Below are 17,301 nucleotides of genomic sequence, written 5' to 3' on the forward strand. Positions count from 1 at the left end.
CCTGACGCACAACCGTCAGGGTCTTTTGGCCAAAGACCTCCTTGACTGGAGGACGACCCTCAGGTCGGGCCTGGTCTTGGAGGCCCCCGACCCAGAGCGTCGCGAATCCCTGCCCCTAGATGTTTGGGGGGGGGGGGGGGGGCGCTCTGCTTCTGCATTTCGCGGTATGAAGAGCTTGTACACGGCAGAGGTACCGCTGAAACGCCGCCGCTTGTTTGTGAGCCTCCTGGTATCTGCTGACGACAGAGTCAACTGCATCGCCAAACAGACCAGAAGGCTGTAGCGGGGCGTCCAGGAGGAAGACCCTGTCTTTCTCTTTCATGTCCGACAGGGTCAACCATAGGTGTCTCTCCACGGCTACAAGGGCTGCCATCGACCGCCCAACTGCACGGGCGGTCTCCTTAGTAGCGCGGAGAGCCAGATCAGCAGTACAACGTAGTTCTAAAATGTCAACTTCCTCGCCGCCGTTAAGCTCTTTTAGCAGGTCTGCCTGGTATGCCTGCAGTACGCCCATAGTGTGCAGACAAGCACCAGCCTGACCTGCGTCCGTGTACGCCTTGCCCACCAGCGCTGCAGATGTGCGCAGCAGCTTGGAGGGCAAGGACGGAGCCTTCAAAGAGCCTTCATCATCTTATAGCCGTTCTCTTCAAGCCCTCCCACATTGCCATAGTAATCGGAGGCGGGGACGAACAAACGGGACGAGAACGGCTTTCCCCACGATCTCGACACCTCAGTGTGGAGATCGGGGAAGAAAGGCAGGCTCCGTCTTGGAGGTGGTTGTTTTGTCCGCAGAAAGCGTTCATCTAACCTGCTTTTCTGTAGCTCATGATGTTTCTTGGCGGGCCAGTCGATCTTGAGTTTGGCGACCGCATGAGTAACCACCTCCAAGAGCTCCTCATACTGGGGCGTTTGGCTTTCGTTAGTGAGCGGTTCATCAGCGATACTCTCCACATCAACCTCCTCAGAGGAAGACAGGAGGAGCATCGAGCCCTCGTCCCGGGTGGACGTTTCCGCAGGGCGGGCTTCTGCACCCAGTAAGAGGGCTGCCGATCTGTCGGGTGAGGTAGGAGATAGGGGTTCACCCGTCTCCATGCCCTCCAACAGATCTAACTGCGAACCCCACGAATGCAGCTGCCGCTCCGCCTCAGCGGAAGCGGGGCCAGCACCGCGGGGAAACGCTGGAGAAGGCTCCTTTCTCAAAAAGAACCTTCCGGGAGCGAAGTACGCGAACAGGAAGCAGATCGCAATGGCGGCAGCCGGCTCCCTCGAAAGCCGACTCAGCATGCTCCGCTCCCAGGCAAACCACACACAAGCTGTGTGTATCCCCGCCAGTAATGTAGCACTGGCAGGGAGGAACACACCGCTTGAAGTGTGATTCGCCCTCGCTCACTTTATCTTTTTTGCCCCTAACAGACATTATCACTCAAATAAAAGGCGTGCTAACTTGCACAAAAAAGGAGTGATAATCAGACAAACAACACACAGAGCGCTTCGCTGAAATGACAGAAAGCTGATGCTGGCTCCGTCGCACGTGCTTTTATACTTTCTGGTCGCTTACGTCACCCTGCCTGTGACGTCACGCCCTCCTTCGGATTGGTTATACACACGATATTCAGAGCGTGGTTCGCCAATGGTGTTCCCCATAGCGCTTGACGTAGCTGGAGTTCCCGGAAGGGAACTGAAAATATGAGGCGGCTCAGAGTCGACTCTTTGTTTTAAGAGACAATATCTTTATTTATCGTGCATTTTGATTAACAACTTTGCTAACTGTTTACATTGAAAGATAGCGACGTTACAAACTGCAAAAAATATGTTTTTTGAAAACCCATATGACTGCTCTTTTTTTTTGAACGTTTAATAATGGTGCAAATACCACTGATTTGACATTTGGAAACATTAGTAAATCGCGTTGCGTTTTATTCATTTTAATACTCTCTTCCCATAAATTTTGTGTCTGAAAGGGAAACTCTTATAAATGCATATTCAATAAGGTCAGGCAGACAAATGTCCACACCTTTTTAGTGCTAATTCTTCACTGCACATCTTTAGTAATCCCGACAGTACTACTTTAACACTAAAAGATGGTTTGCGCTGGCACAAACTGTTAGTAAATATGGCGCCTAATCTACTGATTATTATTTATTAAAATTTTTATCAGTTGAACCCAGCATCCCGTCAGCAGTGTTTGTATTCCAAAAACAGAATAAAAAAATAAACCAAGTATTTTTCTCTTAAATCACTAAGATGTTGTATCCAAGAAAAATATATGAAACAATATGAAACTTTATTAGTACATTTTAAAATGTATTATTATTATGAATGATCTTTTGTATGGAAATTAGGTATAGACCAAGTTTCAATGGGCTCTGAGAGTTATGTAAATTGCATTTTTGTCCGTTACAATATACTATTTGTAACCTCGAGCACAAATCCCAGTTTTGCGGCAAGCATTTGCTGGGTGGATGAGTTGATTTATGTGTGGGTTTCTGAACTCTCAGAGGACAGGGATTATCACCCACGCGCACTTTCTCCCTCTGCCTTTCACTTTATCTCTCTCTCTCTTTCCTTCTCTCCTAATCCTTTCTCTCTGGCCTCTGCATTGCACTGTTATTCTCTTGTCCCCTCTACTGAATTTTCCCTCTATTCTGTCTTCCATTCTTGCTGTACGCTGACTCATATACTAAATGGATATTCTCCCCAGGCTGTCATATTTACAGAGTCCTATTGGAATGGGAAAGCATTCTTATTTTTCCATGAATATCTGTAAGTAGTGCTTGTATTTCTTGTCTATAAGCTTCATTGATTTGATACTATTTGTGTCAGTAGCTGGCAACAGTGCAATCCAGCATAGAGCAGCATTGTACATAGGTAACTATTGTGCAGCAGTTTGTACACTCGATAATTTTCCTCCTTTGCTGGACCCTTGTGAGTTTTCTTGGTAGTTGCTCAGTCTTTTGTAGACTGAAAGGTCTTAATGTGTTTCCAGGATTTGTTCCTCTGGTGCTTTTGGAAGGATGTTTAATGTGGGATCTGTGCCAGCTTGTTCCTGTAGTCTCTGCTGAGCTCTGTACTTTAGACTGAGCTGGCAACACTTCTGCTGAACAGAACACAGATGCTTTCTCGGTAGTGACAGCTCACACGGCCATGATTTAATCAAAGTTTTTGCTGGCTTTAAATGCTGGGCTTGATGACAACATTACCCTATTGAAGTTTGGCTTTGAAAGTAATCTTTTTTTCTGTAGTGAAAAAGTGAACATCAATGAAATTGGTCATTAAAATTTGAGCCGTTTTTTGTCTGTTTGTTTAACAAAGACTTTTAGACAGTGCTATGAAAGACAACCATCTATTTTTCATTTGATGATAAAATTCTTACTTTCTTACTGTTTTAAAAATATCTTCACTACAAATTGTAAAGAGGTGTCAGAAACATGCACATGTTCCTACATGTAGAGCTTCGATGCTCATGATCCCATTTGTACTTTTCTCTCCATACTTTCCTCACCTCACTATCCCTAGAAATAAAACTAAGTAAGCAAGTAATCAAAATAAGTAAGTAAGTAAAAGAAAGTATTCATTTTATTATCATTGTATTATTATTATTGGTATGCTGTGTTCTCAAGGTCATGTTTCATATGTTGATTAGTTAATATTAGTTTTATGATTAAGGATAAAATGCATCGGTGGTCAGATAAACCACATTTTTTGCTGTCTTTAGTCTTTTTTCAACATTGTTATGCAGTCAGGTCAAGGTTGCATAATAAGTATTTAACGGTCAATTTTTTATTACATTTTTTTTTAAGTTTTTAGTCTGTCTTTCTCTTCAAGTTGGATTATGTTATGATTGATGTCGATTTAACTCCAGTGAATTTTCTATTGTTTTGTTTTGAAGGTTTTAGTTTAACTGTATTATTATTCCCTACTTGTTTGATTTATTATACAATATTTATATGTACTGTACAGTGGCAGATCCACTTTGCTCTTCATCTGTGGGGAATGCGGTAATCCATGAGCTTGTTTTTTCCCTCCGCAAACATCTGGGGCGGCTCACTGCGTGTCCTATATAAGCACATAATAAGCAAGTTTGTCCCCTCTCTCTCCCAGCATAAGTTGGCAGACACAGCAGAGATGCCTCTACTCAAAGCTGTTTGTTAAGTTACAGATTTCACTGTCTTATTTGATTACTTAGCTCAATGTGCACTGGATGAGACACAGAATCAATTTATAAAAGTCTTCTCTGAATATACATTAAAATAGGTTGGTCTACAGCAGATAGATATTAAAATGTAGTGCATTATGGTAATAATCACACTGTAAAAAGTTTTCCCCAGTTTCAACCTAAAAACTTAAGTTTAGCAGCTGTCTTAAAATTTTAAGTTAAAGCAACTTAAAACTACAAGTCATTTCAACTCACGACAATAAAATTAGTTAAAATTGCTTGTACGTTTAAGTTGATTTAACTTAACATTTTAAGGCAGCTGCTTAACTTAATTTTTTAAGTTGAAACTGGTGAAAACTTTTTACAGTGCATGTTTTATGTCCCTTGCATCATGTGGTATTAATGAATGTTGTTGTTACTTGCAAGATTATACCAGTCAACAGTCCAGTTTTAATATCTAATATTTATATTTTATTTCAGTTTTATTTAATTTACCATTTTTTTCATAGTTTTAGTTCACAGCATTGCAAAGTACTGGCATGTAGACACTAAATATTAATGCAAATTTAGAATATATAAAGTCTGATTGAATGTTGCTTAACCCTTGTTTTTCTCTGTCTCTCTTTGTCTTTGGCAGATACTCAGCTGTCAGGCTCTAAGAAACTGGACAGTGTGAGAGATGTGAGTGCTGGTTCCCAACGAACAAATCAGGGATCCCACAAAACAATGCAGTCTTCAGCCAATCGGTGTAAGTCATCGTTATTAGTTGTTCATGTCCACACAATATTTTATGCTTTCATTAAATGGTTAAATAAATAAATACAAAACTGCATTAGAAAGATATTAATATGACGAAAGTCACACATTTCTCATTTTCAATGTCCCAGTTAAAGTGCTTCCAGAAAGTCCCAGCAGGTTCCGAGAGTCTTCCAGAGATTTTCCTCACCGAGGAGGAGGACAGAGAAGAGAAAGTGAAAGAAGCTACCGAAGATCAGACTCTCTTCAACACAAAGGTATGTAACGCAGCTACTGTCAATACAAATAATGAACCCCCACACATACTGTACCTACCCAGCGCTGGGTTAGTGTAACCCAATGTTGGGTAGTTTGTGCCAATCCGGTTAAAACTGGATACAATTTTAAGCGGTCATTTTTTGTTCAGGATGGGAAACTTCCTGGATGAAAATAAGTTTCGGCTTAAGAGATAAAGTCGGCGACACTGACTCTCCACAGTAGTGATGCGCCTGTATGCAAATTTCATATGGATTACATAATCTGAGAATATTTGTTTTGTATTTGAAGTAGTTCATTTAAAAGTACACATTTCACTCTCTATAGATATAGTCAATAAGACAAGAATACACGGAATTTTGAAGTTTTGTGTTCAAGTTCTCAGAGACCGAGACCCCAGAAAGCGCATCCTGTTTGCTTTAATTATTTTATAAAAGCGCAACGTTTCGTTGTTATAGTGATTGCACACAAATAAATGTAGAAAACTTTGCAGATATGAAAGAAGTATTTCTTTTATCTGTATGACCAAAAATGACGGAGTATTTTAAGAGCAAGTGACTGCAGTGAGCAGTGAGCACACTACAATTCAGCGGCCATGAAAAGTTGCTACTACTTACATATTTCAGATGAAAAGCCATATTTTAGGTTGATGAATGATAGATTAGCGTTTGGATGTCCTGCCCGATGTACTATATTACCATGTAGACCAGCCATGAACCATCTGTCCATCACGATAATATCTTTAAAAATTAGGTTTCAAATGATAATTTATATGCAATTTGCATCTGTTGCTTTGAATTGTTAATATTTTGGACATCTATATATATATATATATATATTGATTGTGTTAATCAATTCAGACATCAGATTTTAATATTGCAAAAGTTTTTTTATGCAAACATTATTCACTATTGACTCCACAGAAAATCCAAATAACTATTAAATAAACAAATCCATCAACCATTTGAAATTTACAATGAATGATTTGTAATTACAAAGAATGAATGATGAATCATTGTAATGAAGATTTTTTTTTCCCTGTCAGTGAATCTTATTAGTTATAAGATTTTACTGTGGCTCATGAGCCAGCATAAACAGACACTGTTTACTGTTTATTTAAGTGAGATAGCAGCTTACAGATATTTTTCTGGGAGTTTTAATACATGTGGGAAGCAATGTGCCCATCATGATTTAACTTTACTATTCTCAGCTGGGGGCGCTTGCTCTGACAGACGGAGCTTCTAAGGGCAACTTACACACGGGAAAAAAGTTTGAGTACTGGCTAACCTCCAAAATAACAGCAAACCATCTGTCCTATTAAACTGCCCGCCGAAAGCACATATCTGTTCAAAGAGGCTTAACGTTTGTGTTAAAATAAGCATAACCCTATGCAAGTCTGAGTCTCTAGGTTTTAGTTTTTTTGGCAACACTTTACAGTATGGTTCAATTTGAACACCACATTAGTCAACTATATAATGAAAGATTAATAAAATTAATCGTAGTTAATGTGAATTTCAAAATTTAATTTAATTTCAGGTAATACTTTAACTAATGTTGACTAAATTAGTACATATTACTATATTGCATATTATCTAACATCAGTAATGTGCATTTCAGCAATTAGAAGCAACATGAATCAGGTGTTTATACCGACAGTGATCCCAAAAAGTGTTTAAAAATGACATGATTTATATTAGACAACAAAATATCAAATATCAAATACCAGTGGCATATGCAAACATTTTTTTTTTACCCCAGAAATAACTTTTCTGGGTCATTTTAATCTCTTACTTAGAAAAATTAACTGGTGCCAAGGTGATTTCTCTCTCTAATTCATGTAATTTTTTTAATGAGGACTGACCTGAATAAGATATTTCACATAAAAAAAATATTTACATATAGTCCAAAAGAGAAAATAATAGTTGAATTTATAAAAATGATCCTGTTCAAAAGTTTACATACACTTGATTCTTAATACAGTTGTTACCTGAATAATCCACAGCTGTCCTTTTTGTTTAGTGATAGTTGTTCATGAGTCCCCTGCCCACTGTTCTTCAGAAAAGTCCCTCAGGATACAAAACTTCTTTGGTTTTTTAGCGTTTTTGTGTATTTGAACCCTTTCCAACAAGACTGTATGATTTTGAGATCCATTTTTTCACATTGAGGACAACTGAGGGACTCATATGCAACTATTACAGAAGGTTCAAATGCTCACTGATGCTACAGAAGGAAACAATGCATTAAGAGCCAGGGGTGTACATTTTTAAACAGCATGAAGATGTGCAGATCTTCCTTATTTTGCCTAAATATCATTTTTTTATTTAATACTGCCCTTCAGAAGCTACAGAATATACTTACATGTTTTCCAGAAGACAAAATAAGTTCAGTTTACCCTGCTCTTCAAATTCAGAAAGTTTTAATTTGAACCTTTTGTAATAGTGGCATTTGAGTCCCTTAGTTGTTCTCAGTGTGAAAAAAATGGATCTCAAAATCATGCAGTCATTGTGTTCAAAGAGTTCAAATACACAAAAATGCTGTAAGAATTTGTGGGAACTGAAGTATTTTTCTAAGGAACAATGGACAGTTTAACTGTTCAGGAGAAACAAGGGACTCATAAACAGCTACAGCTTAACAAAAAAACAGCTGTGGATCATTCAGGTAACACCACAGAATTAAGAATCAAGCGTATGTAAACTTTTGAACGGGGTTATTTTTATAAATTCAACTATTATTTTCTGTAAAATGTTTCTATGTATTTTATGTGAAATATCTTATTCAGGTCAGTACTAAATAAAAAAATAACATGCAATATGTATAATCCCTCTTATTTTGGAAAAATAATTTTGCAGATTCTGCAAGGTATATGTAAACTTTTGACCTTAACTGTATATATAATTTTAATTACTTACTAATTAAATAATGTTTTTGTATTTAATTTTTATTATTGTTATTTTTTTTTAGATATGACATTTCCTCGATCATCTTCTCCTCCTGAGAATGGCCCGAGGTTTTATTGTGACCAGAGACCGAGAACTCTCCCCTCACGTGTCTCTCGACCTGAGCATTCTTCAGTGCATCCTCGCGTATCACCCCAGGAGTCCAACCGCTCAAACCAGGGAATGGCTACTGGCTCCAGTCGTCACATTGATCCATCACCCCCCTGCCATCGAGGGTCTACAAATCTCCCTGAGCGTAGCAAGTCCAAACCATCATGGAGACCAGTGCGAGAGGTCCTGAATGTAGACAGCGTGCTGAGTGAACTAGAGAGGCGTCAGCAACAGCAGCAGCAACAGCAGCGTGGGAGCCCTCGATGTGTTCGTCGCTTTGGCCATGAGAGAGGACTGATGAAGGAAAAGCAAAAAGGTCTGATGACTATTTATGAAGATGACTCACGTTTGGAGACTGAAAGTCAAAGCTCCCAGGAGTCTCAGCGACAGATGATGGTGACAAGGCCTAAAGGTGGAGCAAATGTAGCACAGCGGAGTGATAACTGGATGATTCAGAGGACAGAATCAGGATACGAGAGCAGTGATAGGTTGAGCAGTGGTTCCACCAATCCTGACTCTCCAGGTGTTGAGAACTTCACAGGCAAAGAGCTCAGAATTAGTCAAGATGCACAGCACCTCAGGTAGGAGAAATTAAGTAATGATAGGTGTGTAATTTGTCCTTTGGATTCCTTGTTTTTGATTCAGTTGTGTTTTCCCTCAGGGATCAAGGCCATAATAACCAAGGTGACTCAAAAATGGAGGCAGTGCGTTCTCCACTGTACCACAGTGAGTATTAATCATACGTCGTGCCTCTTTTTATAATCTTTTTTTTTTTTTTTTTGCTAATGCACAGTGAAAATCATGCTGTCAGAATAAGAGTGCAAACGGCTGATAAAAACATCACAATAATCCACATGATATTTACTCCAGTACATCAATTAACGTCTTAAGTGAAAAGCTGTGTGTTTGTGAGAAACACGTACATCATTAAGGCATTTTAACTTTAAGCAGTTGCTTCTGGCTAAAGTACCAGTCCATAATACCATATAAAGCTAAAAATGCTTTGTCTAAAAGTCCAAACCCCTGTTGTTATCTCACAAAATCCACAAACAAATTTGTTTAGAACTGTTTTAGACTGTTTTCTCTTGTAAACGTGTGTCTGATCTGTACATATTTCTCTTAAGAGTCAGTCAAGATGACTTTTTTCACTAGAGAAAGCAATATTATGGATAGAGGACTCGTATTTTAGCCTGAAGCAAATACAGTTTATTACAAACATGTAGCTTTTGCTTCACAATGTATATGGTCTTATTATTATTAAATCAAAATTTATGTTTGAACCAAACTATAAATGTAATTTGATAAAAACTAATGCATTTTCCTATAGTAAATATGAGGTTTTATTTTTAAGTTGTCCAAAATATAATATTATGTAGTTAATTTCCTTTTTTTATATTTTAAAACAGTAGTCATGGCCCTGCTGGTAGCCCATGTACTTTGCACTGTTGAGCTTTAGTGCTTATTTAGGAGAAGTTGGTTCGAATTTAGCCCATGATTTCTGGGTTCTGTCCTTTCTGTCTCTTTTTTTTTTGTCATACAAAGTGGTGAAATGCCCCAAAACAGCTATGTTTTATTTTCTCTGCTTTGTATTATAACTAAAGTGTAATGTCATGTCACAAAATGCTTTTGTAAATTTAATTTCATAAATCGGCATATCACAAAATGCTCATTCAGTAGAGGATATTTATTTTTTTTATTTTTTTTAACAAAATACATATCTTATTTACAGAATTAGCATTTCAGGTCGTATGTAGCACCACATTGTGTAACATGTTCTGTTTTAGTTTAAGCTACATATGAAACCAAGCTGCATCAAACCCCAAACGGATGCTACTTTGTGATTTTACACAGCTGTAATTCTCACTAATTCCATGGTGGCACATGGTAGCATGCCAAAAACTGAGAAAATCTCTCCCTCCCCTTTTTCTACTCAGCAAAAAGAGACAGAAGGAGCTTAAAATTTAAAACACTTTGCCCCATGAAATACTGATATATGTTGCATTTGGAACATAAAGATGCAGGGGGAAGCGAGAGATAAAAACAAAGCTTGTGTGGCAGTCACAAAATTAGCTCAAATCTGCATGTACTATTTCAGAACCAACTTGGTTTCCCAGAAGTCATGGAATTTTAAAGCCCCTTCTTAGTAAAGAAAAAAGAATCAGAAGCCAGCAAAACAGCACACAATCAGAAAGAGACAGAAATACAGGAGCACAGTAAAAGTAAAAAATGCAAAAACATTATCATTTGTAAAATGCTTTCTATAAGCTTACTGAATCCCAAATCTTAGACTTAGAGCACGTGTTGTATCCTGTGGCTTTATCCTCACATGGAGCTCAGCAGGTTGGCAGGAAAGAGATGAATAGTCTGTCTATTTATAAATAAGTGAGTAGGATGTGTCCTAGTGAGTGTGTCTGTGCCCACTGCGTTCCAGCTAGGGGGATTTTGGCAGTTCTTTTCCTCTGTCGCTACACACCCATGTCAGAGATGCAAAAATTCACCTTTTAGTCTTTGTTGTCTGTTGTTTGATGTCTCATAAAATAAACGATTGCACATTTGTTCCCTCAGGTAAACATTTGGTTAAAATTCAGGGAAAGAACTCAGAACATCTCATGAAAGGCAGCCCAAGTTCAAGGTATTTACAGATTTTATTTTTACACTGCAAATATGTTACATCGTACAATTTATAACACATTCATAGCAGTTTGCCTTAGGGAAAGGAAATAACAAAATATATGAATATATAAACAAAATCTAAAAAAAAGGTTAAATACAAGTAAAAATCCAGTCAACTGCCAACTCAGTTTGTAAAATGAATAATGTGTTGATAATTAATAATTTATTGACAGTTATGCATTTAGGTCAATTATGTGATGGTCATATCTGTTAAGTTAATTTACTTATAAATGCCTTAAAATGCAATTTGTACACTTACTGTGTAGTGCTTTTAATTTATGAATTAAAATTCATACATTTTTGAGGGACACAAAATTAAAAGAGGTGAAGGTGATATAATTGGCCTAAATTGTTTTGTATTTTATTGTGTTCCAAAGATTAGTTTTGGTTAACTCTGATCTGTGAGTAGCATTACGCATAGATGTGTGATCAGTGGAATATCGATACGTCATGGCGTGACCTCTTAGCATTAAATAAAAGAACATAAATTTCAAAGATGCAGGTTTGCAACATTGCAGGAACTTTTTTTTACACTTTGTATTTATTATTATTTGTTATATTTTGATAAAAAAAAAAAAAGACAGCAGTAGGGCTGCACGATTAATCACACGATGTTGTGAGGCGCGTTTAGTCAATGAAGCCGGTACTTTGATTAGTAGTAAATCTCCATCACGTGCGTTCAGCTGGAGCGGCAATTAATACACAGAGACGTAAATCACTGACAAGCTATGCCAAATCGCGCTCAAAATCGCATTCGATACCGGCTTCATTGACTAAACGCGCCTCACAACATCGTGCGATTAATCGTGCAGCCCTACACAGCAGAGCATGACGTCATATAACAACTAAAGTGTCCAAAACAATTTTGCTTGCTTAAAAGCTAGTTTAAAATCTAATGTGACCACTCCATAACAAAGAAAAACATAAAAATAGAGGAACATAAGCAGGAAATATCATTGAGAGGACTCCTGCAGATGCTCATGACTGTGTTAAGTCTCCTAAATTTTTACTTGATATAACCATTACTTGATGGTTATACCAAATGGCATGTATGACATAGTTATTACATTACATTCTTGAAAATGTTTTAAAAGTTTTTCTGAACCATATGAAACCAACATTAATGCAAGAGTGCATTTGTTTTTAACTAGATTTGCAAAAAAAAAACTTTTCTTTAACAACTATGGGCCAGATTTACTAACGTTAAAATATTAAAATTGACATTAAAATATTACTCTCAAGGTTTACTAAAGATGCGCAGTTGTGGACATTTATTTTTGTACCTGAGCTTATTAAATATATATTTGTAGGCAAAATTTATGGAGGAGAGTATTAAAATATGATTCACGCAATGAGATTTACTAACGTTTGTTTTCGTCAAATTACTGGTATTTGTGTCAAATTTACAGGTAATGTCCTCACCCCCTTGTCATCCAAGATGTTCATGTCTTTCTTTCTTCAGTCGTAAAGAAATTATGTTTTTTGACGAAAACATTTCAGGATTTCTTTCCATATAATGGAAGTCTATGGTGCCCCTGAGTTTGAACTTCCAAAATGCAGTTTAAGTGCAGCTTATCTGTAATTTTTTGTTCTAAAAGTGAACTACTCCTTTAAAGCAGGCAGTAATTTGTGCTGCTCTTGGTAGATTATGCTGGTCATTGTGAAAATGTGATGTTGCGTGTGTGTTCTTTACTTTGTAAGTAAATCACCAACAGTATTTTCCCCTCCTATCAGCGCCTTTATGGAATTGCACTTTAATGCTAATTTGCCCTGTTTATTAAATCTGGCCGTATATGTCATTGACTCCTTTACAGCAAAAGTCTATAGGTCAAGTGTATAACCATTCAGATTTTATTTTATTAGTTTGTGTTTACAATCTAAGGTACAGTACAGGTGGAGAAATTAGATGAGTAAAGATGAAGATGTTAAATGTGAAATAAGGTGATTAAATGTTTATGTTCCACAGAAGGAAGCTGAGATACTCATCCTGTGGTGCCAGGAAAGCAGGTAATGCAGAGAAAGACCCATCAACTGGGGAACTTCAAGCGGAGCAACAGGAAGTTTCAATGCGATGGCACCACAGCCCAGAAAGCCCCCTACTGCGCCGCCTGGGCAAGATCAGCAGCTCAGAGTGTAACAGTTCTGATGAACTCACTAACCCTCTTTCAGAGCAGGAAGACAGTGCTTATCGTTCTAGCACCAGTGAAGTCGCTCCACACGAATCGCCGGGTCCTAATCGCAGTTACCCGTTGCAGCCAAGGGAAGAATCAGCCATAGCTCCATCGATGCCAACTTACTCCAAACATGCACAGCGTCCCATCGAGATAAAGACTCCACCCTTCCGTCCCAGAATTTTACAGGAGTCATCACAGACAGCTTCCAGAGCCTCCGGTCGTGGCGTTCCATCATCTACAGTACACAGGCGAATGGAAGTCAACGGCACATGCCCAAGCTCATCAGACGTGAGCTCAAAATCGGGTTCTGACCAGGAGAGAGGGGAGCAGGTGTCCAGCGAGCCTGAAGAAAGATCTTGTGGTTGGGATAAGCCATCTACTTCAGTGTCTCCAGGATCTGGAGTAGCGCTGACTACGTATTTCTCTGTGGATAATTGTATGACAGACACCTACAGACTAAAGTATCACCACCAGAGGCCGTTGGTCCTCTCCATGCCTGAGCCGAGAGGAGCTGTCAAGGACGGGAGAGACTCGGGACACTCAAACCGCATAGAGAGCCAATCTGAGCGTGCCAAAAATAAGCCTGACTCTGGTATGTTAAAGCTTAGCTGATCTGTTTTATTCAGTCGTTGATATATTGCTGTATTGCCACTATCGTTCAAAAGTTTGGGTCAGTAAGATTTGTAATAGTTTTGAAAAGTCTCTTATTCTCAACAAGACTTTTTAATATATATTAAAAATACATTTTAAAGCTGAATTTTAACGAGCCATTACGACAGTCGTCAGTGTCACATCCTTTAGAAATCATTCTAATATGCTAATTCGGTGCTCAGGAAACATGTATTAGTATCAATTTTAAAGAATGGTTGTGCTGCATAGTATTTATGTGAAAACTGTGTTTTTTTCAGGATTCATTTAAAATGTGTACATTTTATCACATTCGAAATACCCTTATTGTCACTTTTGTTTAGTTTAAACATCCTTGCTGAATAAAGGTTTTCATTTTTAACATCTTAACATCTTTCTGATCTCAAACTTTGAACAGTAGTTTATGTATTTAATAACTTACTAACTGTAGTCAGTAGCTTAACTAAACTAAATTATTCTTTTCTAGGCAATAGCAACAATAAGCCCACTGCTAAATGGCACCCTGTCTCTTCAAAAGGGCTAGATGAACATGGATATTTGTGAAAGTTATGGTAAGTTCTCATTAAACCTTCAGATACTGTTTTATCTGTTGGTTCGAATCCAAAAGTTTAAAAAGTACAATTAAGTAATAACACTGATTTTATTAGATATTGCATTAGATAACACAAACAGTACATTTAGAGAATGTATTAATTCAGATTAATATTAATGAATACAAAAGATTGCTAGTACATTTGTATAAAGTAGTAGAAAATATCATTAATCTTTTTATTCATAATCAGTTTACAAATGACCAATGATCATGTATTTATAAATTATTTTAACCTGAATTATTAAATGCAGTAAAAAAAACAATAGTCCATAGTTCCTTTTGTAAAGTTAATTATTTATATCACTGGCTGTGATAAATAACAATCCTCTACTTTACTACAGTACAATGTTTAAAACCTATATCTACAGTGTCAGTCAAAACTTTAGACACACCTGACTTAATGTCAGTTTCTCAAGATCTAAAAGTCTTTTTGTCTGAGCATGACAACCAGGCTCATTAATCAAATATTTTACACACGCAAGCTACCCTGATAAATAAACAGGATGATGTGTCATTTTACTCGTCTACACTTACAGCTTTCTAGTTACTTTGTATTTATTGCTGCCTCATACACAACAGTACATTTCATTAGAATAGAGCAGAGCCAACACAGCAAACAACAGTGCAGATATCAGCCATTTTTCATCTAAATAAGACACAGCAGAGAATTGTGCTGAGAGAGACCATAAAAGAGCATAAAGCAGTGAAACTGTTTTCAAGCTTTGCGAAGCCAAACATTTAGCTGAGCCAGACAAACTAAGATTGTTACAAAGCAGATGGTGCATGCAGTGCTCTATTATTTTGATAAAGAACGTGAAAGGAGATGGGCTAGTAGTGAGAAGATAATAAAGATACTGGCAGGTGAATTTGTTACTGTAGTTTGCTGGATTGATGGTAGAATTTGTTTGTCCTAAACATAACTTTTGTTAACTTCCTGAGGATTTACTCCCCCCATGTCATCCAAGATGTTCATGTCTTTCTTTCTTCAGTCAAAAAGAAAGGCTTTTGAGGCAAACATTCCAGGATTTCCTCCATGTAGTGGACTTCAGTGGTGGCCATAGGGTTAAAGGTCCAACATTCCGTTTTAGTGTGGCTTCAAAGAGCTCTAAATGATCCCAGACAATGAATAAGAGTCTTGTACCTCAAATGCTTATCTTGTCTAGCTCTGCTTGAACTGTGTATTCCGGTTCAAGACTCCCATCTAATTTTCTCCACCAACTTCAAAATTGTTGCTACATCGCTGTTTTACCTTTTTTGTAAAGAGTGTTTGATCTGCTTTGCACATTCACTTTGTAAACACTGGGTAGGTACTTCTGCAGTTATGTACACTCTTAAAAATAAGGTGCTTTAAAAGGTTCTTCACATCGATGCCATGGAAGAACCATTTTTGGTTCCACAAAGAACCATTCCTTCAAAGGTTCTTTAAAGAACCATCTCTTTCTTACCTTTTTATAATCTGAAGAACCTTATTTCGCCACAAAGAACCTTTTGTGAAACAGAAAGGTTCTTCAGATGTTAAAGGTTCTTTATGGAACCATTTAGACAAAAAAGGTTCTTCTATGGCATCATGAAGCACCTTTATTTTTAAGAGTGTAGGATAATTTTGAAGTTGGAGTAGAAAATGAGAAGGAGGTGTTCGATCTACCCTAATTGTCTTTAACCCGAATACACTGAGTACACACAGAGCTAGACAAGACGAGCACTTGAGGTTAAAATGTATTTTTTTTATTTTTTTTTAGAAAATAAACGATCTTTTCGCTAGATACAACCCTCTTTCTCGACTGGGATTGTTTAGAATCCTTTGAAGCTGCATTTAAACTGCCTTTTAGAAGTTCAAACTCACAGGCACCAATACAAGTGCACTATATGTAGAGAAATCCTGAAATATTTACCTTAAAAAACAATTTCTTTATGACTGAAGAAAGAAAGACATGAACATCTTAGATGACAAGGGGGTAAGTAAATAAAAGAAAATCAAATATAAACATTAGATGAAAAACTTAAAAACTGAAAATAAATTGAAGTACTACAATTACAAAAACTTAAATTGAAAAAAAAAAAAACATAAACACATAAAATCAATTCATAATATGAATATACACTATATAAATAATACCAAATTAACACTGGTGTGCTGTTCTGAATTTAGCCATGGAATTACTATTCATTGTTTGTGAAAATGTGCTTTGAGATAATAATAACGAATGAATAGTTGTTTTCAGCCTTTTGACTTGTGCTATGCAGTATGTGTTCAAAAGCATCCATTTATCCATTCATTCTCCAACGTGCTTAATTTATGTAGGGACACATGTATTTAAAAACAATGAAATATAATCAGTCTTCTTTCTTATCAGGTCCTGGTGACCCAGTGAGAAGTAATGCAAGAGAATTGCCAAAGAAGTTGAAAAAGGATTGTTTTTGTACTTGTAATTACAATGTATTTGTATTTGAGGGCAGCAGAGGAGAGACTATCCTTTTGTACCCTCTTCCTGTAAATTGTGATGTTCAAGTATCTTATAAGAGCCATCCACAGGAGGGCAGTATGCACTTTGGCTTGAATCATTACTTGCTTGTGAACAGGAATGACCATTTTATGCTGAATATTGAATTCATTGATTATCTTTTACTGAATTGTGACAGGTAACACAGTACATATATATATAAATATATATATATATAAAACAAATGATTTTCCTAGTCTTAAAGACCGAGTCTTAAAGACAAAAATAGCGATTGTGTCCTTGACTTTAATTTCATTGCAAATGGACCTTTGTACATACAGTACTCCCTAGAGGTTGTTTGTGGAGTGCCTTCCTGCAATTTTTTTCATGCAAAATGCTGACATGATTCAAAGTAAATTATATCCGCTATATATTTTTGGAGATGTCTATGCAGTTATTTTTATTCTTTGTTTAATAAACTTCAAATGTTTAATCACTGGTGCGTTCGGCTTCTTTGTACTGTATGTTTATTTTTTACATCTGAAAATTTTTAAAAATC

At 37.1% G+C, this 17,301-nt stretch overlaps 1 protein-coding gene across 1 annotated transcript in view; it reads left to right on the plus strand.

Annotated features, from left to right (window-relative positions):
* usp53b (ubiquitin specific peptidase 53b) overlaps positions 1–17,235 on the plus strand; it is a 40,465-nt gene extending 23,230 nt beyond the window's left edge. Inside the window, exons 11-18 of the mRNA XM_073841572.1 lie at positions 4,794–4,904; positions 5,044–5,169; positions 8,129–8,795; positions 8,876–8,940; positions 10,780–10,846; positions 12,854–13,653; positions 14,176–14,260; positions 16,656–17,235. Coding sequence (XP_073697673.1) covers positions 4,794–4,904; positions 5,044–5,169; positions 8,129–8,795; positions 8,876–8,940; positions 10,780–10,846; positions 12,854–13,653; positions 14,176–14,252 — 1,913 coding nt within the window. The 3' untranslated portion in view covers positions 14,253–14,260; positions 16,656–17,235. The remainder of the gene's footprint in view (positions 1–4,793; positions 4,905–5,043; positions 5,170–8,128; positions 8,796–8,875; positions 8,941–10,779; positions 10,847–12,853; positions 13,654–14,175; positions 14,261–16,655) is intronic.
* The last annotated feature ends 66 nt before the right edge of the window (positions 17,236–17,301 follow it).

The sequence above is a fragment of the Garra rufa genome, chromosome 6, assembly GCF_049309525.1.
Source record: "Garra rufa chromosome 6, GarRuf1.0, whole genome shotgun sequence".
NCBI classification, from domain to species: Eukaryota; Metazoa; Chordata; class Actinopteri; order Cypriniformes; family Cyprinidae; genus Garra; species Garra rufa.